This window comes from Cetorhinus maximus, chromosome 7, assembly GCF_964194155.1.
Source record: "Cetorhinus maximus chromosome 7, sCetMax3.hap1.1, whole genome shotgun sequence".
NCBI classification, from domain to species: domain Eukaryota; kingdom Metazoa; phylum Chordata; class Chondrichthyes; order Lamniformes; family Cetorhinidae; genus Cetorhinus; species Cetorhinus maximus.
This window is the reverse complement of record NC_135885.1, coordinates 144,377,851-144,405,370: the sequence shown is the minus strand read 5'-3', so window position 1 is coordinate 144,405,370 and position 27,520 is coordinate 144,377,851. Positions and strand designations below refer to the sequence as shown.

General features: G+C 47.3%; 1 protein-coding gene across 1 annotated transcript in view; it reads right to left on the bottom strand.

Annotated features, from left to right (window-relative positions):
* itgbl1 (integrin, beta-like 1) overlaps nucleotides 1-27,520 on the bottom strand; it is a 190,498-nt gene that overhangs the window by 35,218 nt on the left and 127,760 nt on the right. Inside the window, exon 8 of the mRNA XM_078546062.1 lies at nucleotides 280-396. Within this exon, the coding sequence (XP_078402188.1) occupies nucleotides 280-396 (117 nt within the window). The remainder of the gene's footprint in view (nucleotides 1-279; nucleotides 397-27,520) is intronic.

Here is a 27,520-nt window from a genome sequence, read left to right as displayed (position 1 = left end):
GAAGGAAAAAGCATCAGTCAACATCTGGCCAACACCATTCACCTGTGTCAGCTGCGGAAGGAACTGCCACTTACCAGTCAGCCACAACAGATGATGTCCAATACAGAAGTAACATACACCCTGGGCTCAGTCCATCATCTCCTGAGACAGATGGATGCCTATAATGACTTAGGCAGCAAATGTTGTAGTGAACAATTTTGTGAATAAAAAGGATTTCTGCACTTAGGTACAATGTCTAACTCTCTTCGTGTATTACAAAACAAAAATAAAACCGCTTACCTCCACAGATAGCTCCTTCACTGTCCTCACAGTGGTGGTCATCACATTCACAGGTTTTCCCATAGACACGTCTATCTCCCGGTGGGAAACAGGAACACTGGCCACACTGGCACTTTCCTAAACAGAATGGCCAATCAGTAGGTTAATCACCCTGAAGGCACATGAGCAATGATTATAAAAAGCACTTATTAAGCAGCATTGGCCCTCGCCATTATTGACGTGGAAATCCTTCAGCAACTTATGGTGATGAAGAAATTCTCCCTGAGTTGTGAATCACGACAAATAACTGGATGACTTGCTCTGCTCCACCTTAGGCCTAATGGAAATGGCAGCTCATCCTCAAGCTTTCTGTAAATGTCAAGAAATTGTTGCATTTGCACATTAATTACCCGTTAAACTCACCAGTGTTAATGCCGGTAATTAGCAGAATAAGTATGCTACTATTGTGACATGAAAATTGTTAATGACTCTCAATCTCTCCGGCCGAGAAAGTGAACAATCAAAAAGTGTGGAGTCTCATTCCTTCAGGTTGTAAATCGTTGTTGGAGATTTTACAAATGCCTTCTTTCTCTCTTAGTGAAATTGTTTTTTCCCTCTCTTTGTTTATTCCTCATTTGACTCTAATTCACCTGATTTCCCATTCTGTCATTCCTGTTTCTTTTACAAAGCTTAAATCTCTGACAGGCTGTTAATCCTGGTATATTCACTGGGGTTTCAGGTGCCCCATTGCCTTGGCTGTGCTGCCACCGGTTCAGTCATCCAATAAATCCAAAAGGGAATTCAGGAGAAACTTCTTTACTCAGAGATGAGAATGTGAGACTCACTACCACATGAAGTGGATGAGGGAAATACTCAGATAATGGGAAACTCAATAGGTACATGATCGGGGAGAAAGGAACAGGAGCATGTGCTGATAAGGTGAGATGATGTAAATAGAGTGGGATAAAAGCTCGTGTGGAGCATGAACATTAGCAGTTGAGCAGAATAGGCCTGTTGCTGTGCTTTACACTCTAATTCTAAATAATATAAGTTGAAAGACTGACAACAACAATTTACACTTATGTGGCATCTTTAAAAAAATAAAGACTTGCATTTATATTGTGCCTTTCATGGTCACAGGACATCCCAAGGTTCTTTACAGCCAGTGAAGCACTTATTGAAGTACAGTCCCTGCTGTAATGTAGGAAATGCGGCAGCCAACTTGCACACAGCAAGCTCCCACAAACATCAATTTGATAATGACCAGGTAATCTGACTTTTAGTGACGTTCGTTGAGGGATAAATATTGACCAGGACACTCGGGAGAACTCCTCTGCTCTTCGTCAAAGCAGTACCATGGAATCCTTTATATCCACTTGAGCGGGCAGTTGGGGCCTTTGTTTAGCATCTCATCCAAAATTTGACACCTCTGGCTTTGCAGCACTCCCTCAGTACTGTACTGTAAGTGTCAGCGTAGATTTTTATGCTCAAACCCTGGACTGAGGCTTGAACCCACAACCTTCTGACTCAGAGGTAAGAGTTGATATCCACTGAAAGGGTCCCAACATGGTATCAAACAATATCTGACATAAGACACTATCAGGGCAGAAGCTCTGTCAACAAGGTAGGTTTTAAGGCACGTCTTAGAGGAGGAGAGAGAGGTGGCGAGGTTTAGGGAGCGAGTTCCAGAGCTTTGAAGGTCTCACGATTGTAATACATAAAGTGATGTTGCAAGTGTTTACCTGAAATGGAAATGTGTTGAATTGTTTCAATCAGTCAAGGGAGCAGTGATGAAGGGACGAGCTATGCTGTGACCTTGCAACTGTCCTTGGACCCTGACAACAATAAAACACTTGAAAGATGAAATGCTTGATGTGTTGCCTTTGATGTTGAAAGTAAAGTCTGGCTCTCTCCTCCACTCCTTAATACCAACAAAAATTTGCAGAAAACCTGAGACAAATTTATAAATCCTGTGATTTCTCTTGTGCATTGATCCTGTAATGATGGCAGTCACCTCACTTATCACAATACTAGGGAGAATTTAATAGAGGTATTCAAAATTAGAAAGTTAGAGTTAATAAGGAGAAACAGTTCCCACTGGCAGCACCAGAAGGCACAGAATTAAGGTAATTGCAAAAGAACCAGAAGGGAGATGAGAATTTCTTTTTATGGAGTAAGCTGGTGTGACCTGGATCGCTCTCCCTGAAAGGGTGGTGGGAGCAGTTTCAATAGTAACTTTCAAAAGGGAATTGGATAATTCCCTTAAACAGGAAAAGAAATTGAAGGTTTATGTGGAAAGAATGAGAGTGGGGGTGGGGCTTAGTGGGACTAAATGGATAGCTCTTTCAAAGATCTGACAGTGGTACAATGGGCCAAATGGCCTCCTTCTGTGCTCTAGGATTCCCTGAAAAACTCACTGTGGAAATGCAGGTTCCATTGTTTTGTGAAAGAGCTGATATTGTGAAGCCAGTGGATCAGGCACAAAAATATATAGTAGCAAGGCTGAAGGCCGATTTAGTTTCTTTATCTCCAGTGTGCAGCCATGAGTTAGATATAACTCCATTTGTAAGGGTGGGAAGGGTTCTGGTACCACACCCTACTGTCTCAATGCATCATAAGAACATAAGAAATAGAAACAGAAGTAGGTAATACAAGCCCTCGAGCCTGCTCCGCCACTCACTAAGATCACAGCTAATCTTCTGCATCAATCGCACATTCGCACCACACAAGTGCCAGGCAATGACCATCTCCAACAAGAGAGAATCTAACCATTGCCCCTCAATGTTCAATGGCATTAACATCACTGAATCCCCCACTATCAACATCCTGGGTGTTACCATTGACCAGAAACTGAACTGGATTAGCCATATAAATGCTGTGGCTACAAGAGCAGGTCAGAGGCTAGGAATCCTAAATGAGAAACTCACCTCCTGACTCCCCAAAACCTGTCCACCATCTACTAGGCACATGTCAGGAGTGTGATGGAATACTCTCCACTTGCCTGAATGAGTGCAGCTCCCACAACACTCAAGAACCATTCAGGTTGACACCATCCAGGACAAAGCAGCCCGCTTGATTGGCACCACATCCACAAACATTCAATCCCTCCACCACCGATTTACAGTAGCAGCAGTGTGTACCATCTACAAGATGCACTGCAGGAACTCACCAAGGCTCCTTAGACAGCACCTTCCAAACCCACGACCTCTACCACCTCAAAAACACAGGGCAGCAGATGCATGGGAACACCAGAACCTACAAGGCACATACCACCTTAACTTGGAACTATATTACTGTTTCTTCACTGTCACTGGGTCAAAATCCTGGAACTCCCTCATGGACTGCAGTGCTTCAGGAAGGCAGCTCACCACCATGTCTTGATGGTAATGGTAGAGTGGGGGATATGTCAGGCCACAGGGTTACAGATTGGATTGTGGTTAAATCAGTATTATTGAGACTATTTTTTTTTTAAATTCCAGGTTTATTAATTGAATTTAAATTCTACCAGCTACCATGGTGGGATTTGAACCCATGTCCCCAGAGCATCAACCTGGGCCTTGGGGTTAATAGTCCAATGACATTACCACTACACCATCACTTCCCCTAACTTGTGTGGCTAAATTCCTGCTCCCTTTACTGAAACCACAACACTTCAGCCTCAAACCATTCATGAAATACCCAGTCTGGCCCAAATCAAACAAACAACCAAATAAAATCAAAGCTGAGCATCTGCGGCCAAAACAAAAAGCTTTAACCCTCCCTTCATTCTTTTCAGTTTCTATTTCTCTTCCCCTCAACACACGTTGACTGAACGGAGCAACTTAGGCACAAATATTGATCATGGCGCACACAAAACAAAACCTCTTCAGGCTCTAGAAGGAGGTACTAAGTGGCCTAACTTCAAATCTTGTCATGAAATAGACGTTAATATTTCTAAAACAATGGCTGACAATCCATTCATGGGGAGATGGTGTCTAGTGGCCTAATAACCCAGAGGCCCAGGTTAATGCTCTGGGGACATGGGTTCAAATCCCATCACAGCAGCTGGATGGTGGAATTTAGATTCAGTTAATAAAGTCTGGAACTGAAATCTAGTCTCAGTAATAGTGACCATGAAACCATCGTTGGTTGTCATAAAAGCCTATCTGGCCTCTTTAGGGAAGAAAATGTGCCATTCTGACCTCTGTATGTGAATCCAGACCCCCCCACAGCACTCTGGTTGACCCTTAACTATCCTCTGAAATAACCCAGCAAGCTGCTCAGTTCAAGGGCAGTTAGGAATGGGCAACAAATGCTGGCCTTAACTGTCAGTGATTCCCACATCCCATGGAAGAATAAAGGGGGAAAAGAAACTAATGTCTGAGGGACATTAGGCAATTTGAGTTTCTTCTCCATAGTTTAAGGTATCACCTTTGTAACTGGAAATCTCTTTCCTAGAAGCTGGCATAAGCACGATGGGTTGAATGGCCTTCTTTGGTGCTGCATGGTTCTTTAATCCCTCCCACTACCACTTATTTCCCAGTGTCTCTGATACACACAGGTTGACAGCTGCTGCTCCTCAAGAGGTTAAGGATGTGCTCAGTGGTAATTGAACCCCTCCCATTGCCTCAGCTGCTTCATGCATTTTTGCTGGTTTCATCATCTCCTGTGAGTTGATTGTGAACCAATTTCAATGACATACCTTGCAATAGAAGGCAGAAATCCATAGGGAAATTTGATTTGGAGATTAATTTACTGAAAAATGCCAACAGCTTTAGGAAGCTTTAATCACCAGAATGTTAACTATATTCATTACCTGAAACAGACTGTCACTCTCTGCAAACATACTCTCACTCACTTTGATCTGAGGCCATGGTTCGTGTCTATAATACAACAGATGTATTTTGACAGACACTTAAGCCTTCACCCAGGTGCCTAATTATCATCAGCTAAATAAGAAAATAATAACGGTTTCATTTTGACTGCATGACAAACATCAGCTTCCTTGATGGATAGGGGGCCTTAGCTTGACTTGGCTATCGGAGGGAGCAGAGAGGTTATTCCATTAATGCCTCATTTCACCCCATTGAAATATTTGCAAAAGGGTTTAAGACTATTAATCATATGGCCATCATTTGATCTACGTTATTTGGAAATTGAAATGTGCTTCTGACGGAGCTGTCTAAACCTTTATTAGCAGAAAGCAGATCTCTCAATCAAAGCAGCAGGCTATTTCAGCTGGAAGTTAATGCAGCACAGGCACAATGGGCCGAATGGCCTCCTCCTCAGAGTGCTGTGCACCGTTCTGGTCTCCACACTATTATGAGGATATCAAAACAGTGGAGAAAGTGCAAAAAGGATTTTAAAGGATGTCACTAGAACTGAGCGATTACAACTATCAGGAAAGATTGAAAAGGTTGGGAGCATTTTTCTCTCAAAAAGAGAAGACTGAGAGGTCACCTGATAGAAGTCTTTAAAATTATGAATCGGTTGGATGGTGGGATGTGGAGAAAATGTTTCCTCTTGTGAAAGAATCCAAAATGGGAAGTGATAAATATAAAATAGTGATTTATAAAAATCCATTCGGAAATGAAGAGAAACTACTTTCCCAGAGAGTGGTGAGAATGTGGAACTTGCTACCATGGCGAGTGGTTGAGGCAAACAGCTTAGGTAATTTCAAAAGGAAACGAGGTGAGTACATGAGAGAAAAGGGAATAGAAAGATATGCTGAAATACTGAGATGAGGCAAATCAGTTCGGAGGAGACACCAGCACAGAGTAGTTGGACAGAATGGCCTGCTGTTTCAGTGTAAGTGATTCTCTGCTGTATGATTCATTTCCCAAATGTTAGCACAACAAATATTTCAAAATATCCAATTGGTAAAGAATGTAATATATACTGGCGGAGGACCTCCTAATAGTGTCCATGGGAACTTTTTTATCCACTCAAGGGGGCTGACATGAGTCCTCGGTTTAATGTCTCATGTGATACGATGCGGCACTCCCTCATTACTGAGCCTCTGACGTTGTGGCACTGCCTCAGAGCTGACCCTCTGACAGTGCAGCACTCCCTCAGTACTGACCCTCTGACAGTGCAGCACTCCCTCAGTATGAATCCTCTGTGCAGCACTCCCTCAGTACTGACCCTCTGACAGTGCAGCACTCCCTCAGTACTGACCCTCTGACAGTGCAGCACTCCCTCAGTACTGACCCTCTGACAGTGCAGCACTCCCTCAGTACTGACCCTCTGACAGTGCAGCACTCCCTCAGTACGAATCCTCTGTGCAGCACTCCCTCAGTACTGACCCTCTGACAGTGCAGCACTCCCTCAGTACTGACAGACTGACAGTGCAGCACTCCCTCAGTACTGACAGTCTGACAGTGCAGCACTCCCTCAGTACTGACAGTCTGACAGTGCAGCACTCCCTCAGTACTGACAGTCTGACAGTGCAGCACTCCCTCAGTACTGACCCTCTGACAGTGCAGCACTCCCTCAGTACTGACCCTCTGACGGTGCAGCACTCCCTCAGTACTGACCTTCCGACAGTGCAGTGCTCCCTTTGCCAGAATAACAAGAGAAAATGGGGTTCTCATTCGCTAGGTCTGAGGACTGTTGTCTCAGTTGGATCTCGGGTCTTTAATAGGTGGCTCATCAAATCAGCCTGGGACGACACAAACATCTGCGATTTGCAATAAGTCACTTTGTTTCTGAAAATGGTGAAAGATGTTAAGCCTGAACCTGGAATAATCTTGCTCCTGATTAAATGCCTTTCCATGAAATGCAATTTTCATTCATGTCAGTGGAATGAATGATGCTACATTAATCCACCCCTCTGTTACAAGGCTACCGTGCAGCATTATCTGCTGTAAGTTTTTATTACATTCACCTCTTCCCCATGACCCCTGATAGCCCGCCTGTTAGTTCACAATGCTTCAGGACATGAGACACAAACATGAAATTTATTACGACTGATCAACACAAAGTACAACTTGAATTTATATCGTGTATAATTTATAATGTAGTAAAATGTCCCGAGGCCCCTTTTCATGGGACCATTTCCAGGAAAAAAATCTGACAGATAAGGAGATAATGAGGCAGATGACCAAAAACCTGGTCAAAGTGAAATGTTCTAACGAGCGTCTCATAGGAGGAAAGGGAATCTTAAAATGGAGGTGTTGCCGGACTGGGCAACAATGTCCCAGGTTGAGCAGACTTAAAACATCTGCAGATAGATATCTTGCTAACATATCCTCGAGAGCATTCTTCAATTTTTATTCAGGGCTGGTGTTGGGCATGATTCGCTTGCATTTCTTTCATCGTAAATAAATTACACTTAAGCGGGCTGATCCTAACAGCTTAATTCATTCATGATGAGAGAGGGTCTGCGTTCGACCTCTCTCACATATTTGATGACCCAGGTTTTTCCATTAGGCAAGAAAAAATAACCTTACCAACCTTACCGTAATGTAAAAGATAAAAGCAAAAAACTGCGGATGCTGGAAATCCAAAACAAAAATAAAAATACCTGGGAAGAACTCAGCAGGTCTGGCAGCATCTGCGGAGAGGAACACAGTTAACGTTTCGAGTGTCCTGTTGAAGAGTCATATGGACTCGAAACGTTAACTGTGTTCCTCTCCGCAGATGCTGCCAGACCTGCTGAGTTTTTCCACGTATTTTTATTTTTGTTTTACCATAATGTAGTTGTTGCATATTTAAAATCTCAGAGCTATGCAGAGATGACACTAGTTTCTATGCGTGTACCAGGTTTTATTGACAGTGTCTTAAAATGTCTACTCCATGCTTCTAGCTCCAACTTCCAGCTCTTTCTACAGTTTTGTCTATTTTTCTCTGAGTCCACACCCAGGCTTAACCAATCAAGCACAGTGAGGATCAATAGTAAACTGAACACTAGCATAATGATTACCAACAAAAGTTTGATAGTTCTGAACACTTTGATCTTGCTTCAATATTCGGCATCAAGCACAAATGAACTCTTCATATATTTATAAAAGCTGTTGAGGCTGGTGGTGGGGGAGGTGGTCAAATGAAAATTTTGAAAACTGACATTGATATTTTATGATTATTTTATTATCGCCATTTTGCTGTCTCTTATAATTCACAAATGGTAACTTGGCCTATATTATCAACTATAAGCTTGTGCCTTAGAATTCCCTGAGTTGATTTATCTGCCAGTCTCTTATCTAAACCCTGGAAGTGCTGGGCCAATGGTCAGAGCTTTCTCTGATAGCATTGTGGAGATTGGGATGTTGTCTGGTGTTGCGTTAGGGAACTCAATCTTTGGCCCACCAATCCTTTGCAAAGAATATTGGAATTCGTGTTAATTTTTTTTTAAATTATACTTTTTTTTGGTTAATGTTTAGGAAATTACTATGTTCAGTCTTAACCGTCTTCATCTTTGATCTAAAATTCTCATCCTTGTTTTCAAATCCTACCAAGGCCTCGCCCTTTCCTCTGGGTGGAATTGTCCGATCTGGAATTGTCCGGTCCGTTGGTGGCATGCGCTATAGCGGGCATGAGCGGACAATATGTCGGGAAAGCCAAAAATCGGTTTCATGCCATCGTGAAACCAGTTTGCGACCGTCTGCCCCATCCGTCAATGGTGGGGCCGGGTTCCCACCACAGCACACCGGGAATCTGGTTTCAATGCTTTAGCATCTCATTGTAAGTTCTGTTTGCCGGAATGACTCCCCCCAGGTTAAATTCACTGCCCACGTCGGCATCTCTTTGAAATGGCGTGCTTCACAACTGCCTTTAAAAACTTACACCTGGTGACCTGAGGGGAACTTGGGGGGTGAGCGCACACAACCTTGTGCAGCGCCCGTGAGCATCGCCCGCAGGACATCTAGGAAGAGGCGCCGCGTATTCGGTGGGGGGGGTGGGGGGGGTGCGCACAGGCAAGTTCTCAGTTGGCTTTCAGTGCAGTGCTGGGGCAAGGGCTCCAATGCTGCTGTGTCTGGGAGGAGGGGGTGGCAGCAGTGGGGGCAAGGACTGAAGGAAGCACACATGCCACGGTGGGGTGGGGTGGGGTGGGGTGAGGTGAGGTGGGGTGGGGTGGGGTGGGGTGGGGTGGGGTGACGTGAGTTGGGGTGGGGTGGGGTGGGGTGGGGTGAGGTGGGGTGAGGTGGGGTGGGGTGGGGTGGGTGACGTGAGTTGGGGTGGGGTGGGGTGGGGTGGGATGGGGATGGGGTCGGGTGGGGTGGGGTGGGGTGGGGTGGGGTGACGTGAGTTGGAGTGGAGTGGGGTGGGGTGGGGTGGGGTGAGGTGGGGTGGGGTGGGGTGAGGTGGGGTGGGGAGGGGTGGGGTGGGGTGGGGGGTTGGGGTGGGGTGGGGTGGAGGGGTGGGGTGGGGATGGGGTGGGGTGGGATGGGGTGGGGTGGGGTGGGTCGGGGTGTGGTGGGGTGGGGTGAGGTGGGGTGGGGTGGGGTGGGTGACGTGAGTTGGGGTGGGGTGGGGTGGGATGGGGATGGGGTCGGGTGGGGTGGGGTTGGGGTGGGGTGGGGTGGGGTGGGGTGACGTGAGTTGGAGTGGAGTGGGGTGGGGTGGGGTGGGGTGAGGTGGGGTGGGGTGGGGTGAGGTGGGGTGGGGAGGGGTGGGGTGGGGTGGGGGGTTGGGGTGGGGTGGGGTGGAGGGGTGGGGTGGGGATGGGGTGGGGTGGGATGGGGTGGGGTGGGGTGGGTCGGGGTGTGGTGGGGGTGGGGATGGGGTGGGGTGGGATGGAGTGGGGTGAGGTGGGGTGAGGTGGGGTGGGGTGGGGTGGGGTTGTTTGGGGTGGGGTGGGGTGGGGATAGGGTGGGGTGGGGTGGGGTTGGGGTGGGGTGAGGTGGGTTGGGGTGGGGTGGGTTGGGGTGGGTTCGGGTGGGGTGGGGTGGAAGGGGCAAGGCAGCACAGACAGACTGAAGGAAATGCTAAAGCACGTGCAGGGGGTGCTGAGGGGAGGAGGGGGTATGAGAAGTGGCCACGCACTTGGAAAAACTTGTCAAAAGTGAGCAATTCTTCCCCAGCTGAGACCGTTCAGCTGCAGCTCCATTGACCTGCTGGGAGCCGGGCCTCTGAAACTTTCTGCCCACTCAAGCAACACAGAAGAATGAAAATGCCACCAAATGCTCCAGAACCTTTCACCCCGCGGGCACAGACTGCAAATTAATGTGCACCTTAGGGGGCAGCAGAACAATTGGCCGACCGGGCAAGTTGTAGAATCCCCTTGTGAAAGGGGCCATGGTGCAGTCACTGGTGGAGATGCTCACATCCCCTTGCAATGTCTTTATTAAGGTTTGGACCAGTGTCCCTCATGGTTCAAACTAACAGCTCAGCCTTGCAGTGTGGGTTAGGAGAATTCCTGTGCCTGAGCTGAGAGCACAGCGTGCAGTCCAGTGGTCAAAGCTGCTGCCAATCGGTCAAGTGGAGTGGGGCGGAGGTGGGTGGGGTTTCAGACGGCCAATGAGTGCACTACACACTGGCCATCCTAGTGGTGGCCAGAACTCTCCTGCATGTGTGAAGGGGCCTTCGGACTTAACCAAGAAAGGTTCTTAGGACACATATGCTAACCCACCCGTCTATCTCTTTGATCCTGCGGGAGGAGAACATCAGGATCATGGAGCCTGGTGATTTAGTGGGATGCCTCATGGTTTACAGGGAGCAGAGAAGATGATGAAGAGTGCGCCGGAGGTGCCTGGCTCAGCAAAGGGAGGAGCATCTCCCTCAAGATGAAGGGGTGGAAGGGCCGGCTGCACAGGCTGCTGAAGATCCACAGAGAGCCGTCACTCGGAGGCAACTCACTAGACCCAGGGTTTATGTGTCATTCCTGTAGATGACTGAGAACCAGTGTCACCGAAGACAGCACATGTCTAGGGAACAGGTCGGTCACATATGCCACCTGCTGCAGGATTTGGCGCCACGGGGACATGGTGGGCATCCACTGCCAGTGGCTGTGAAAGTGACCGCAATGCTCAATTTTTATGCCAGTGACTCCTCCCAGGGCTCCACAGGTGACCTGTGCCCAATCTCACAAGCCTCCACACACAAGTGTATCCAGGAGGTCACGGATGCCATCTTCGCAAAGGCACAGAACTTTGTGCATTTCACTCGGGATCATGAAAGCGAGGAAGCAAGAGCACTGGGAGTTGCGAAGATTCTGGTTTTTCCACAGGTGCAGGGTGCCATCGACTGCGCTCAAGTGGTGCTTAGATCTCCATGGCAACAAGCAGTCAACTACGTCAACCGCAAGGGCTTCCACTCGCTGAATGTGCAGCTGGTGTGTGACCACCACAAACGCATCCTGCAGGTCTACACACGATTCCCAGGAGCGTACACGGCTCCTACATCATTAGCAGGTCTCAAATCCCTGACATCTTCCAGGGTGCACAGAGGCTGCAGGGTTGGCTCCTCGGGGACAAGGGCTACCCACAGAGGATGTGGCTGATGACACCCACGTGGCAGCCTCAGACTGCAGCAGAGAGACAGTATAACGAGGCTCCTGCCACAACCCAGACTTTGGTGGAGCAAACGATAGGCATTTTGTAAAAGATGTTCCGGTGCCTCAACAAATCTGGTGGAGACTGCAAAACAGTCCCCAGAGGGTGTCACGCATCATCGTCGCTACACAACCTGGCGCTGCAACCTGGCTGAGGAGGAGATGGAAGAGCTGCACGTCTCCTCCAATGAAGAGGACATCGAAGGGGATGAGGGTGATGAGGTCCTCGAAGGTGAGGATGCCGGCAATAAGGCCATTGCACTGGCCAGACGAGGCAGGTGTGCTCGAGAGGCCCTCACAGCCACAAGATTTGTGGAGGATGATGACGAGATGCAGTGAGGACATCCTCACCTTACATCTGTGAACATTTGACTCCTGTGTGGTTGATGGCAGCGCACATACCCTCAGTGCTCGGGCTCATGTCATGGAGACACAGCGGAGGCCCTAATAATCGCTAGATTCCAGGAGAATGATGATGACATAGAGTGAGGACACCCCATAGATCTGCACATTGCCTCTGTGAATGTCTGTCCCTTGTCTGGCTGAGGGCAGCTCGCTTGTGCTCTGTGATCAGGGTCCTATCATAGAGACGCAGCCGTGAAACTTTAAATGCACCTGATCCTTTGTCGGTCCTCAGCACCTGTCCCCTTCAGGAGCACACCGTCACCGGTCACAGATGCTGAAGAGATGGGGGTCAGCCCCACCTCAAAGGTGCTGAGAGCACACAGAGAGAATGGAACAGGAACTCTGTGACACCTGCCCACCACATTCTAGCAGCAATAACAAACACCATCGAGGTGCAGGCAGCACTAATGTGTCCAGTGAGTGTGAAGCCAGACAATCACTTTGGCCTGAAGGTTACACACTGCACAGGGAAGAGGCCTCAGACTGAGACACCTGCCTTTATCTTGTGTAGGAACCAAGGTTTCACATCTGAGTGACACAAACACTGATCAACAAGGAGCCATAGGCAGGGAGACATTCTAGGGAGTTTATTTACAATAGTGAACATTGTGTACAAATGATTAACACCCATGCCCAGGCTGTGCAACTAAATGTTCTTAACCTTCCTAACCCTGCCGCTATGTCTTGGCGCTCCCCCAACATCCACAGCGGATGTCTGTGATGACTTTGACAGGCATCCTTCGAAGAGCCAAGACCAGGAGGTGCCCTGGCCTGCTTTCCGGTTCCTGCTGTCAGCCAGCTGCACCCCCCTCGGCCTGTGGAGCTGGAGCTGCTGGGGTCACAGGAAGAGGAGATTGGGATCAGCCGGACATTCCTGGAGTGACCTGTGTGGTTGGCCCCGGGGTGTGCAGCTGCTGATCCTCCTCTCCCCCTATGGGTGCCTGAAGGACCCTTGCTGACTCCTTGTGGAGAAGGGGTAGCTGGAGTGAGATCGAACGGTCCCACGTCCCTCTCACATTGACACTATTGGAGGCCAACTGTGGTGTTGTCGGTTGGGTTCAGCCTGCGCAGCATTGCAGGACCGACGTCCTGGACCAAGCTCTCCATGGTGACCGCCTCTTGCCACTGTTGACCTCAGTGCGTCGGTGTGACGCTGTGATCACCGTGGACTGAAGGCAGACGGACTCCTCATCATCAAATTGCAATCTGAGGAGTGCACCAGACATCGCTTCCTCATGTTCCCGTGATGGTCCACCAACTGATTGAGGACCGAGTCCGGACGCTCATCGTCTGACTCGAACTGAGCAGATTCCTTGCCTCCAGCTGTCCACAGAGTGCCGGCGACCAAGGATGTCCCTGTCTCCGCCTGCTGTGGAGCAGATTGTGTGCTGCGCTCACCAGATTGTGGTCCCGAGACTGCTCTACGTCTAGGTCCCACCGAGGTGTATGTCGCTGCGCTGGTGGAGGGTGTGGGTGAGCGCCATGACAGGTCTTCAACGGCGCTGCCCTCAGGGTCCTCATCCGAGGTGGTCTCAGCGCGGGAGTCGGGCTCAGGTTTGCCTGAGGGCAGATGTGCCTAGGAGAGAAATAAGGGGGCAGAACCTTAAAATCCAAGCCAGGCCGTTCAGAGGTGATGTCAGGAAGCACTTCTTCTTACAAAGGTGGGGTGGAAATCCGGAACTCTCTCTCCGCAAAATAGCTGTTGATGCTGAGGGTCAATTGAAAATTGCAAAACGGAAATTGATAGATTTTTGTTGGGTAAGGGGATTGAGGGTTACCGAACCAAGGTGGGCAGATGGGGTTAAAATACAGATCAGCCATAATCTCACTGAATGGTAGAACAGGCTTGAGGGGCTGAATGGCCTGCTCTAGATCCTGCGTTCGCAATACTGATTTTATGGCCAGGTTTGGTGTTGAAGACCGGAAGTCCAGTGTCAGGTTAACAAAAGACAATAAGTCACCTGAGCATGTAATTTGCAGCTGAATATTTGAGATGATAATTATTGGTGAGTATTTTCTTTCCTGGAGCCAAACTGAGAGCCATACACTTCTCTCATGCATGAGATATTTTCCCAGTGTTATCAGGGGACTGTGGGAGGACTTTAACACCAAATTATTTCCATTTGCTCTCTTTTAAATAATATATTATTTCGAATATATTAATTGCTCCTTCAGCTGAATCCTAAAGGTACATAGCTTTCTGGAGAAGTGGTTTTTGAGAGTTAAAGTGATGTGTGGAATCAGTGACAAATTAACATCTTCAATAACTGCTGCGCAGGGAGTGTCAAGATTGTCCAGTGTTCGAAGCATCTGAGGTGGTAGAGGGTATCTGCGATTAGGGGAGGAAGGAATGGGGAGGATGTGAGGAGGGGGCCAGTGATAGGCAAGCTGTGGTTGGCATTGGCTCACAAATTTCCTGCTTCTTGTGGCTGTACCATAGGCTATCTCTCTGATGGCAATTTTCCACTGATCCGCTAAGGATCATGTAGCGTATTGAAAATTGCACTGTGCATTTTGTCCATTTGAGGCTACCATACGCACATGTACCAGCAGAGGGCGTCTGCTAGGAAGAGATAATAAAGGATCCATGTTTAGCAACTGGTGCAGTTCTAATTCTAAATGTCTCTGGCTGTTTCTGTCCCAAGAACTTCATAATGCACCGAAAATACTGATTGCAGCACGCAGGGTTAAAATAAGCCTTGCTCTACCTAATTTCACAGGTGAAGGGCTAAATGGCTTAGTGAAGCCCATGACCTTTACAAATATGACAGGCAGCGCACGTGTAGCGTGGAGTGAGTGCTCATGTGAAGCCTGTTGTAAAACAGGTGGGTAACTAATTTCTAATCCGCAAAACAGATGAAAGTTGTAAAAACAGTGACTGCGTTTAAGTATTTGAAACAATTACAAATGGTGCAACTGGCTGCGATTTTTCGTGGCCCGTCCAACCTTACAGTTGGTGGACGGGCCAGTGGTCCAGGCGGCCTTTACGTTTTTCATCAAACCTCATCCAGGGAGGGGTGAAATCTCCATGAGACAATAAGGAGAAATATCTGGGGACGGGCATTTTTATGAGGTATGCTTCCAGGTGCTCGATTGTGATGCGTGGACACTTTCTTGCAGCTTTTTCGAGCTTTATTTTGTTCTTTGCAGGTCTGCGGCTCCCTGAGGCAGATGTCTGCCTTCGAGGAGCTCTCTCGCCGCGCCCACCCGCGCCCGCGGTCACATCATCGCCCGCCTTCACCCTGGCAGCACTGAGCTTTTCAGCGCGCATTCATTGGCCAGCCAGCGTGAAATCGCAGTCGGGGGCTGATCGCAGTCAGGGGTCTGTTTCCAGGCCGCTCCCGGACCCACTGATCACACCCGATGACTGAAAAATTCAGGTCTCTGTTGGCCCTGATCTGCCCCCCTCTCTCTATCGCTCTAGGTTTTTTTTTTCCGTGGGAATGGGGTATTAAAGATATCTGCAGGATCATATAACTTACCAATTATAGCCATAGAATCCTCACAGAGAAGGAGGCCATTCGGTCCATCGTGCCTGTGCTAGCTCTTTAAAAGGGTTATCAAACTAGTCCATTCCAATGAAGGTATGTGCCACCATCAATTATTCTGAAGCAACCAGGAATATTCCAGTACTTGACTTGTGTACAATACCTACATTGCTTAAAAGACACAAAGCACTTATACAATCATGGAATGATACAGCACAGAATGAGGCCATTCAGCCCTAGGTGTCTGTGCCAACTCTTTGAAAGAGCAATCCAATTAGTCCAATCCCTTCGCTGTTTCCCCATGGCCCTGAAACTTTTCCTTCATTTTAAATATTTACCCAATTCTACGATTGAATCTGCTTCTATCACTCCGATCAGGCAGCACACTCCACATCGCAACAAGTCTCTGTATTAAAACAAAGTTTCCTCCTCTCCCCTCTGGTTCTTTCACCGTTTATCTTCAATCTGTGTCCTTTGGTCACTGACCCTCCTGTCACTGGAAACAGTTTCTCCTGATTTACTCTCTGAAACTATTCATGATTTTAGACAGAGTAAGTTCAAAGAGCAGCGCGGCTGCACAATGCATTACAGATCCAAATACTGTTGAAGCAGGCGTGGGTTCTAAGTTATTATTTATGAAGGATTGCCACACAAAGGTGTCAGCCATGGCTTAGCCTGTCTCTTGTGTCTGGGTCAGGAGCTTGTGAGTTCAAGTCCCACTCTAGAAGCTTGAGGTAAAAAGTCAAGCTTGATGCACCCAGTGCAGTACTGAGGCAGTGCAGCACTGTTGGAGGTGCTGTTGTTTAGATGAGATGTTAAACTACCTGCCCTGTCAGTTGGGTGTCAAAGACCCCACAGCGCTATTTCAAAGGGGAGCAGGGGAGTTCTCCCTGGTGTCCTGGGCCAATATTCGTCAGTCAACCAACAGCACTTAATAACAGACAATAATCTGGCTATTGCCACACTGCTGTCTGTGGGAGCTTGCTGTGCATAAATTGGCTGCCAGGTTTCCTACGTTACAACAGTGGCAACACTTCTAATGTAGAGTGCTTTGGAACATCTTGAGGTCAGGAAAGGCACAGCATAGACGCAAGTTCAAAATTTTTCTTCCAAGGTGTAGTCATTATGGTTTTATTTAGTGTGCAATGTACCTTTAAGAGTAATAAGTCTTAAGGAAGATCACACGACCTGTGGTAACCAATGGGAGAGTAGCGCTGGCTGCCGCGCGAGTCAGTGCAGAGATGGAGTTCAAGCTGAAAGTACAGGTGTAGTTGCTGCTGAGAATGTTGTACACAAACTTAATGGGCAGGGTTTTCAGGTCAGCGGGGGGGCCTAGGGGTGGGCAAGGTAACAGTCTGCTGCCCGCGATCAGCCCCTCGACCATGATCTCGCCCTGGCTGGCCAATTAACGGCCAGTCAGCGAGGAACGCGCGCTGAGAGCCTCCGAGCTGCGGGGGTGGGTGAGGGGGGTGGGAGGAGCGTGAGCGCTGAAGTCTGCGTGTGCGCAGGGGTGGGGAGGAGCGCGGCACTGACAGCTCCCCGAGGGCACAGAGCAGCCTCAGGGAGCTGAAGATACAAAAATACAGATTTGAAGAATGAGAGAAACATGTCCCCGCAGGTGTCTCCATCACATGAACAGGGACACATTAAGAACGATTTTTTCTTTCAATTACTGCTGGAAGCCGCATCCGGCCCATGGATGAGGCTTTATAAAAAATCCAAAGGCCGCCTGGCCGATTCGCCCGCCCGCCAACCGACAGGCAGCCAAAAATATGTTTCAATTACTTGATTAAGGGCCTTAATAGACCTCTTAATTGACAGCGGGTGTGCTGCCGACTCTCGTACACCAACCGAAATATCGCGTGATGACGTTGGGACCCTCGCCTGACATCATCGAGCCTGATTTTATGCCCGCTCGGGGGAGGTAAAATCCCGCCCAATGTCTCCCGCCCGAGAAGTGTCTGCGGATCAACTCTATCGCCAACAGTACGACTCAACCACCCTACAACACAAGGCCTACAGGAACAGAGGCAAGACTAGAGATAATCGCCCTACCCTGCATTCAGATACTTTCTAACAGATGGTTGTTGAGCTGAATTGGCAGAGCAGGTCACCTGCCTGTGCCAGGGATGGTGTGAAGCATGGCAGAGCAGGGAGAGATGCAGGGGAGGAACAGAAAAAGAAAGATGATAAATCAGAAACCTCCTAACAACTAGAGACCAGAAACCCATCTCTCCAATATTTCAGTATAATCCTGATTGTAAACTTGAAGAGGTTTAAATCTGCTGTTGAGAACTGTTCCTTCCTGATGCTGCATAGATATGGTAACATGAAATACAATATTGACTTACAAGCAGATTATAGTTACTATTTATTCCAGTCAGTAACTCGTAGCAGGTGCTAATTCACTGCCTCATTAATGCTGCATCAGTTCCTAGCAGGGTCACTCCAAATGTGGGGTTCCTGTAGTTTACTGCACCAATACTTCTGTTACTCCGTCATCTGAGAGTATGGGCCCTGACTGCTTGCTATCACTGTATTTCTACTCTGACAGATCAAAGTGGCTGGGGGCTAATTGGATTGCTCTTTCAAGGTGCCAGCAAGGAAGCAATGGGCCAAATGTCCTGCCTCTGTGCGATATGATTCTGTGAGCTGAGGCCAGAAGAAGCAGCCACAGACTTTAGTTATTGCCTTATATTTTTTCCTAATTTGTTACAATTACCACAAACCATACGCCCATCAATCAAGAACATATTCAGGCGCAGTGCTCCAAATGTTGCCATCATCGATGTATTTAAAACGTATAAGCTACTGATCGTTTTTCTCAGGTTCCACTCTAGAGACTTGAGCTAAAAACCTCAGTGCAGTACTGGAAGAGTGCTGCACTTTCAGAAGCGCTATCTTTCAGAGCAGATTTTGAACCGAGATCCCGTCTGCCCTCTCGGGGGAACGCTTTAAAGATCCCATGGGCACTATTCCAAAGAAGAGCAGGGGAGTTCTGGCTAATACCTATCCCTCAACCAATGTCAACAGATTATCTGGTCATTCGCACATTGATGTTTGTGGGAGTTTGTTGAGCACAAATTGGCTGCTGCTTCTCCTATATTGTAAAGGTCACTACACTTCAATGAGGAGGCTGGACAGAGTAGATAGGGAGAAGCTGTTCCCACTCGTAAAAGGCTCAAGAACAAGAGGCCACAGATTTAAAGTGATTTGCAAAAGAAGCAAGTGTGACGTGAGAAATGACTTTTCCACAGGAGTGGAATGCACTGCCCGGGAGTGTGGTGGAGGGAGGATCAATCAAGGCATTCAAGAGGGCATTAAATGATTATTTGAATAGAAACAATGCGCAAGGGTATGGGGAAAAGGCAGGGCAATGGCACAAGGTCATTACCGGTGCAGACACGATGGGCTGAATGGCCTCCTTCTAGTGTCGTTAAGATTCTGTGATTCTACTCCATTTGCTGTAAAGCACTTTGGCAAGTTAGTAGCTGAATGAAAGGGGCTAGAGAAATGCATGTCTTTCTTTAAATTGCCCCTTGCCTGAGGTTATACATCAGGGGAAAGCTGATTAAATATTGTTTATGCTGTTCCAGTCTTAGTGCAGATGTTATTTTTCTGTATTTCTTCGCTAATGAATGTTTTATTCACTTGCTGGGATTTGACGTACAAGGATGTTGTTGAAGGCAGAGGATGGGGTATTAGGTGAGGTGAATCATCCACTGCTTTCTGACCTCTCCTTCTTTCAAGATTAAAGGTTCAGTGGGGCTGTTCCAGCCCTCAAAGCCCTGAGCAGCCAAGCAACATATTATTTATCCCCTTGAATTGTACGTTTCTTTTTGTTTTACTGATTTGTGGCTTGTCTCTTCAAAACAGCAGCCCTGCGAGTCGGGGAAGATGAAAACAAAATTACCATCTTTACACTTTCAGTTCAAAGTACAGGATTAAAGTTTAGATGTGCCAATGCATAAGATCCACAGTAATTAAAGTGCATTTGGAGAGGAATCTGGTCAAGTTACACAGCTGAATCAGGAAATCAGGCAGGGACAGCTCAAAGATCAGGTTACATTGAATCTCTGGCACCGAAACAGGCCATTCTGCCCAACTAGTCCATGCTGGTGTTTATGCTCCACACGAACCTCCTACCACCACTCTTCATCTCATCCTATCAGCATATCCTTCTATTCCTTTCTCCCTCATGTGTTTATCCAGCTTTCCCTTAAAAGTGTTTATAATAATCACCTCAACCACTCCCTATGGCGGCGAGTACCACATTCTCCCCACTCTAAAGAAGCTTATCTTAAATTCCCGATTGGATTATTAGTGACTATTTTATATTGAGGGCCTTTAGCTTTGCTCCCCCTCACATGTGGAAACTTCATGCCTCTATCTAACCTATCGAACTCCTTAACAATTTTGAAGACCTCAATTAGATCACCCCTTCGACAATCTCTTTTTTGGAGTAAAGAGACCCAGCCTGTTCAGCCTATTGAATGATTACAGCACCAATGGAGCCTATTCAGCCCATCATGTCCATGCTGGCTCTCTGCAAAAGCACCTCAGCTAGTGCAACTCCCCCACTTTCCCCTGTAGCCCTGAAATTTTTTTCCTCTTCAGATAATGATCCAATTCCCTTTTGAATGCCTCGATTGACCCTGCCTCCACCACGCTCTCAGGCAGCACACTCCAGATCCTAACCACTTGCTGCGTAACAAAATTTCTCCTCATGTCACCGTTGCTTCTTTTGCCAATCAAATTAAATCTGTGTCCCCTGGTTCTCGATCCTTCCACCAATGGGAACAGGTTTTCCCTATCTACCCTGTCCAGGCCCCTCATGATTTTGAACACTTCCATCAAATCTCCTCTCAACGTTCTCTTCTCCAAGGGGAACAATCCCAGCTTCTCCAATCTATTCATGGAACTGAAGTCTCTCATCCTTAGAACCATTTTTATCAAACTATCCTGCATACTCTCAAAAGCCTGTACATTTTTCCTATATAATGTTGCCCAGAATTGGACACAATACTCCAGTTGGAGCAGAACCAGTATTTTATAAAGATTCACCATCGCTTCCTTGCATTTATATTCTATGGACTGGATTTTATGCTCTCCCATTGGTGGATTTGAAGGTGAAGGGGAGGGGCATGTCAAACCCAGCGTGTGGCCTTTCCGCCATGTATGAAATTTCTTTGGGGCAGTGGAGGTGTCGGGTGGCCTGTCCGTCCTTGGGCCCACAGAGGCCCTGAAGTGGCTGATTAATGGCCACTTAAGAGCCTTATCAGTCCTCCCGCAACGTCTACCCTACTTCTCTCGGTATCTTTGGATGCTTTCTCATCCGGTCCTGATTATTTAGCAACTTTCAGCACAGTCTGATTCTGATACCTCCTCTTTACCGATTTTTAGCCCATCTAATGTCTCAACTACCTCCTGTTTCATTATGGCTTTTGCAGAATCTTCTTCTTTGGTAACAACAGATGCAAAGTATTCATTTTGTGCCTCAGCCCTCTGCCTCCATGCACAAATCTCCTTTTTATCCCTAATCAACCCCACTAAGGCTCTTACCATCCTTTTACAATTTATCTACCTATAGAAGACTTTTGGATTCCCTTTTATGTTGGCTGCCAGTCTCTTCTCATGCTCTCTCCTAGCTGCCGTGATTTGTTTTTTCACTTCCCTGCTGTATTTTCTATAGTCAGCCCAGTTCTCAAATGTATTATTCACCTGACATCTGTCATATACACACTTTTTCTGCTTCATCTTACCCTCTAACTCTTTTGTCATCCATGGAGTCCTGACTTTGGTTTCCTTACTTTTCCCTTTTATGGGATGTCCTTTGGCGGTACCTGAACAGTCTCCTCTTTAAAGGCAGCTCATTGCTCCATTACAGCTTTACTTGCCAATCTTTGACTGCAGCTTGTCTGGGCCAGATCAGTTCTCACCCCGTTGAAATGGGCCCTCCCTCAATGAATTATTTTCAATCAGGCTTTGTCCTTGTCCTTTTCGATAGCCAACCCAAACCTTATGGTAGTTATAACCTCTCAGTTCAGGTCACAATATCCTCTTCGATCATTTGTATCTGAACTCCAGCCACCCACCTTGGTTTTTTTTAATTCATTCACGGGATGTGGGCTTCGCTGGCTGGGTCAGCATTTATTGCCCATCCCTAGTTGCCCTTGAGAAGGTGGTGGTGAGCTGCCTTCTTGAACTGCTGCAGTCCCTGTGGTGTAGGTACATCCACAGTGCTGTTAGGAAGGGAGTTCCAGGATCTTGACCCAGCGACAGTGAAGGAATGGCGATATATTTCCAAGTCAGGATGGTAAGTTACTTGGAGGGGAACTTGCAAGTGGTGGTGTTCCCATGTGTCTGCTGCCCTTGTCCTTCTAGACGGCAGTGGTTGTGGGTTTGGAAGGTGCTGCCTAGGGAGCCTTGGTGAATTGCTGCAATGCATCTTGTAGATGGTACACACAGTTGCTACTGTGCGTCGGTGGTGGAGGGAGTGAATGTTTGTGGATGGGGTGCCAATCAAGTGGGCTGCTTTGTCCTGAGCGGTGTCAAGCTTCTTGAGTGTTGTTTGAGCTGCACTCATCCAGGCAAGTGGAGAGTATTCCATCACACTCCTGACTTGTGCCTTGTAGATGGTGGACAGGCTTTGGGGAGTCAGGAGGTGGGTTACTTACCACACAGTTCCTAGCCCCTGAACTGCCCTTGTAGCCACAGCATTTACATGGCTAGTCCAGTTCAATTTCTGGTTAATGGTAACCCCTCGGGTTGGTTCCATAACCCTTAATCCCCTTACGCCCAAAAATTCTATCAATCTCAGTTTTGAAATTTTCAATTGGCCCCCATCCTCGACAGCTTTTTGTGGAGAGAGAATTCCGGATTTCCAGTCTCCTTTGTGTGAAGAAGTGCTTCCTGACACCACCCCTGAATGGCCTGGCTCCAATTTTAAGGTTCTGCCCCCCTTGTTCTGGCTGTTTCAGCTAAGACAAAGAGACTCATTTGAAAACATAATGCTGAATATGCAAGACGAGAATGTAACAGTTCCTAAGGAGCATAAATGGGGCAATTAAACAGAGAGCTATACGAACATGCTACAACTGATTAAAAGAGAACATTCAGGGAATAATAAATTCCAGGTAATTAAGTTCAATTAAAAAAAGCAACGGATAATTGGCTCCACAATGGAGTTTCATCAAGTCTACAATGGATAGAATATAAACCTACTAAGTGATGGGAGACCAAAATCAGGGCCTCAAGCCCTCAATTACCTCAAGTCCGGTCAGTGGTCAGGGTCAGCAGGGTGTGACTGCAAGTGAGGCAGGTAGAGGGATCCTGTGTTCAGGAACAGAGGAGCCTCAGCTCTTGACCTTGTCCAACAGGTACGAGGTACTTGCTCCCTGTGTGGATGAGGAACAGGGCTGTAGGGAGGATGAGCCAGCTGACCACGGCACCGTGGCACAGGAGGCCATTCAAGAGGGGGGAGCAAAAAGACAAGTGGTAGTTGTAGGGGATTCTATAATTAGGGGAATTGATAGCTTCCTTTGTAAGCGGGATCGAGAGTCCCGCATGGTATGTTGCCTGCCCGGTGCCAGGGTGAGGGACATCTCTGATCGGCTTGAAAGGATATTGGAGAGGGAGGGTGAGGATCCAGTTGTTGTGGTCCACATCGGGACAAATAACATAGGTAAGACTAGGGAAGAAGACCTGTTTGGGGATTATCAGGAACTAGGAACTAAATTAAAGAACAGGTCCTCAAGGGTTATAATCTCCGGATTACTACCCGAGCCAGGTGCAAATTGGCATAGGGACACGAGAATAAGGGAAGTAAACACATGGCTAAAGGAGTGGTGGGGGAAAGAGGGGTTCCATTTCGTGGGGCACTGGCATCAGTATTGGAACAGGAGGGATCTGTACCTTTGGGACGGTCTCCACCTGAACCGACCTGGGACCAATGTTCAACCGAAAAGGGTAAATAGGGTGGTCAACAGGACTTTAAACTAGAAAGTGGGGGGGAAGGGAAGTGTAAAACTCCAAGAAGTATGACTAATGGGAAACAAAGCAGCAGGTTAGTGTGTGGGGGGGTGGATTCAACTTCATGGAAAATTATGAAAAAACTGAAAAGAAAGGAGAGCCCAGGAGAGGCTATTAAAGGCTCCAGAACACAAAATAGGATAGAGTGTTTGGAAAGGGCTAGGAATCTAACTTCAAGCACATCAGATAAAGGGACGACAATGAGAAAGGGGACGGGAAATACAGGACTGAAGGTGTGGTATCTGAATGCACGCAGTATACGAAATAAGGTAAATGAGCTTGTGGTGCAGATTGAAATTGGCAGATATGATGTGGTGGGCATTATGGAGACATGGCTGCAAGGGGATCAGGACTGGGAGCTAAATATCCAAGGATATACATCCTATCGAAAAGATAGGCAGGTTGGCAGAGGGGGTGGGGTTGCTTTGTTAGTAAGAAATGAAATTAAATCAATAGCAAGAAACGATGTAGGGTCAGATGATGTAGAATCTGTGTGGGTAGAGTTGAGGAACCGCAAAGGTAAAAACACCATAATGGGAGTTATGTACAGGCCTCCGAACAGTAGCCAGGATGTGGGGCACAAGATTCACCAGGAGATAGAAAAGCTGTGTAAGAAAGGCAAGGTTACAGTGATCATGGGGGATTTCAATATGCAGGTAGACTGGGAAAATCAGGTTGGTAGTGGATCCCAAGAAAAGGAATTTGTGGAATGTCTACGAGATGGCTTTTTGGAGCAGCTTGAGGTGGAGCCCACTAGGGAACAGGCAATTCTAGATTTAGTGATGTGTAATGAGGCAGATTTGATAAGGGAACTTAAGGGAAAGACAGTGGAACAGCAATGGCAGGAGTTTCTGGGAGTAATTTGGAAGACACAGCAAAAATTCATCCCTAGGAAGAAGAAGCATACTAAAGGGAGGACGAGGCAACCATGGCTGACAAGGGAAGTCAGGGACAGCATAAAAGCTAAAGAGAAAGCATACAATGCGGCAAAGAGCAGTGGGAAACCAGGGGATTGGGAAGCCTACAAAGACCAACAGAGGACAACTAAAAAAGAAATAAGGAGGGAGAAGATTAAATATGAGGGTAAACTAGCCAGTAATATAAAAGAAGATTGCAAGAGTTTTTTTAGATATATAAAGGGTAAGAGAGCGGCAAAAGTGGACATTGGGCTGCTGGAAAATGACGCTGGAGAAGTAGAAGTGGAGAACAAAGAAATGGCAGAGGAACGGAATAGGTACTTTGCGTCAGTCTTCACAGTGGAAGACACGAGTGACATCCCCAAAGTTCAAGAGAGTCGGGGGGCAGAGGTGAGTATGGTGGCCATTACCAAGGAGAAGGTGCTAGGAAAACTGAAAGGTCTGAAGGTGGAGAAATCACCTGGACCAGATGGATTACACCCGAGTTCTGAAGGAGATAACTGAAGAGATAGTGGAGGCATTAGTGGTGATCTCTCAGGAATCACTGGAGTCAGGGAGGGTCCCAGAGGACTGGAAAATCGCTAATGTAACCGCCCTATTTAAGAAGGGAGTGAGGCAAAAGACGGGAAATTACAGGCCGATTAGCCTGACTTCGGTCGTTGGTAAGATTTTAGGGTCCATTATTAAGGATGAGATTTCAGAATACTTGGAAGTGCATGGTAAAATAGGGCAAAGTCAGTGTGGTTTCATCAAGGGGAGGTCATGCCTGACAAATCTGTTAGAATTCTTTGAGGAGGTAACGAGTAGTTTAGACAAAGGAGAGCCAATGGATGTTATCTACTTGGACTTCCAGAAGGCCTTTGACAGGAGGCTGTTCAATAAGATAAGTGTTAGAGGCAAGGTACTAGAATGGATAGAAGATTGGCTGTCTGGCAGGAGGCAGAGAGTGGGGATAAGGGGGTCCTTCTCAGGATGGTGGCCGGTGACTAGTGGAGTTCCGCAGGGGTCAGTGTTGGGACCACAACTTTTCACTTTATACATTAATGATCTAGATGAAGGAACTGAGGGCATCCTGGCTAAGTTTGCAGATGATACAAAGATAGGTGGAGGGACAGGTAGTATTGAGGAGACGGGGAGGCTGCAGAAGGATTTGGACAGGTTAGGAGAATGGGCGAAAAAGTGGCAGATGGAATACAACGTGGGGAAGTGTGAGATCATGCACTTTGGAAGGAAGAATAGAGGTATAGACTATTTTCTAATTGGGGAGAGAATTCAGAAATCTGGAGTGCAAAGGGACTTGGGAGTCCTAGTCCAGGATTCTCTTAACTTGCAGGTTGAGTCGGTAGTTAGGAAGGCAAATGCAATGTTGGCATTTATTTCGAGAGGACTAGAATATAAAAGCAGGGACGTGCTGCTGAGGCTTTATAAAGCTCTGGTCAGACCACATTTAGAATATTGTGAGAAATTTTGGGCCCTGTATCACAGGAAGGATGTGCTGGCCCTGGAGAGGGTCCAGAGGAGGTTCACGAGAATAATCCCAGGAATGAAAGGCTTAACCATATGAGGAATGTTTGAGGACTCTGGGTCTATACTCGATGGAGTTTAGAAGGATGAGGAGGGATCTGATTGAAACTTACAGAATACTGAAAGGCCTGGATAGAGTGGACGTGGGGAAGATGTTTCCATTAGTAGGAGAGACTAGGACCCGAGGGCACAGCCTCAGAGTAAAGGGAAGATCTTTTAGTGCAGAGATGAGGAGAAACTTCTTTAGCCAGAGAGTGGTGAATCTATGGAATTCATTGCCACAGAAGGCTGTGGAGGTCAGGTCATTGTGTGTATTTAAGACCGAGATAGATAGGTTCATGGTTGGTAAGTGGATCAAAGGTTACGGGGAGAAGGCGGGAGGATGGGGTTGAGAAACTTATCAGCCATGATTGAATGGCAGAACAGACACAATGGGCCGAATGGCCTAATTTCTTCTCCTATGTCTTATGGTCTTATGGGTCATAAATGTAGAAATGTGGAATTGTAGAACTCTACAGCAGAGAAGGAGATACATGTTGTAATGGTAAAACAAAAATACCTGGAAAAACTCAGCAGGTCTGGTAGCATCTGCGGAGAGGAACACAGTTAACGTTTCGAGTCCGAATGACCATTCAACAGAACTAAGTAAAAATATAAGAGAGGTGAAATATAAGCTGGTTTAATGGCGGGGGGGGGGGGGGGGGGGGGGGGGGGCGGGGGGTGGGGGGGGTGGTGGCACAAGAAGAGCTGGATAGAGGGCCAGTGATAGGTGGAGATAACCAGAAGATGTCACAGACAAAAGGACAAAGGTGTTGAAGGTGGTGATATTTTCTGAGGAATGTGCTAATTAAGGGTAGAAACCAGGATGAGCAAGGTACAGATAGCCCTAGTGGGGTTGGGGTGGGGGTGAAAGAATCAAAAAAGGCTAAAGGGTAGAGATAAAACAATGGATGGAAATACATTTAAAAATAATGGAAATAGGTGGGAAAAGAAAAATCTATATAAATTATTGGGAAAAAAAAGGGGGGGTTCGGAAAGAGGGTGGGGATGGAGGAGAGAGTTCATGATCTAAAATTGTTGAACTCAATATTCAGTCCGGAAGGCTGTAAAGTGCCTAGTTGGAAGATGAGGTGCTGTTCCTCCAGTTTGCGTTGAGCTTCACTGGAACAATGCAGCAGGCCAAGGACTGACATGTGGGTATGAGAGCAGGGTGGAGTGTTGAAATGGCAAGCGACAGGGAGGTCTGGGTAATGCTTGCGGACAGACCGAAGGTGTTCTGCAAAGCGGTCACCCAGTCTGCGTTTGGTCTCTCCAATTTAGAGGAAACCGCATTGGGAGCAACAAATGTAGTAGTAATTGAGTTCAACAATTTTAGATCATGAACTATCTCCTCCATCCCCACCCCCTTTCTGAATCCCCCCCTTTTT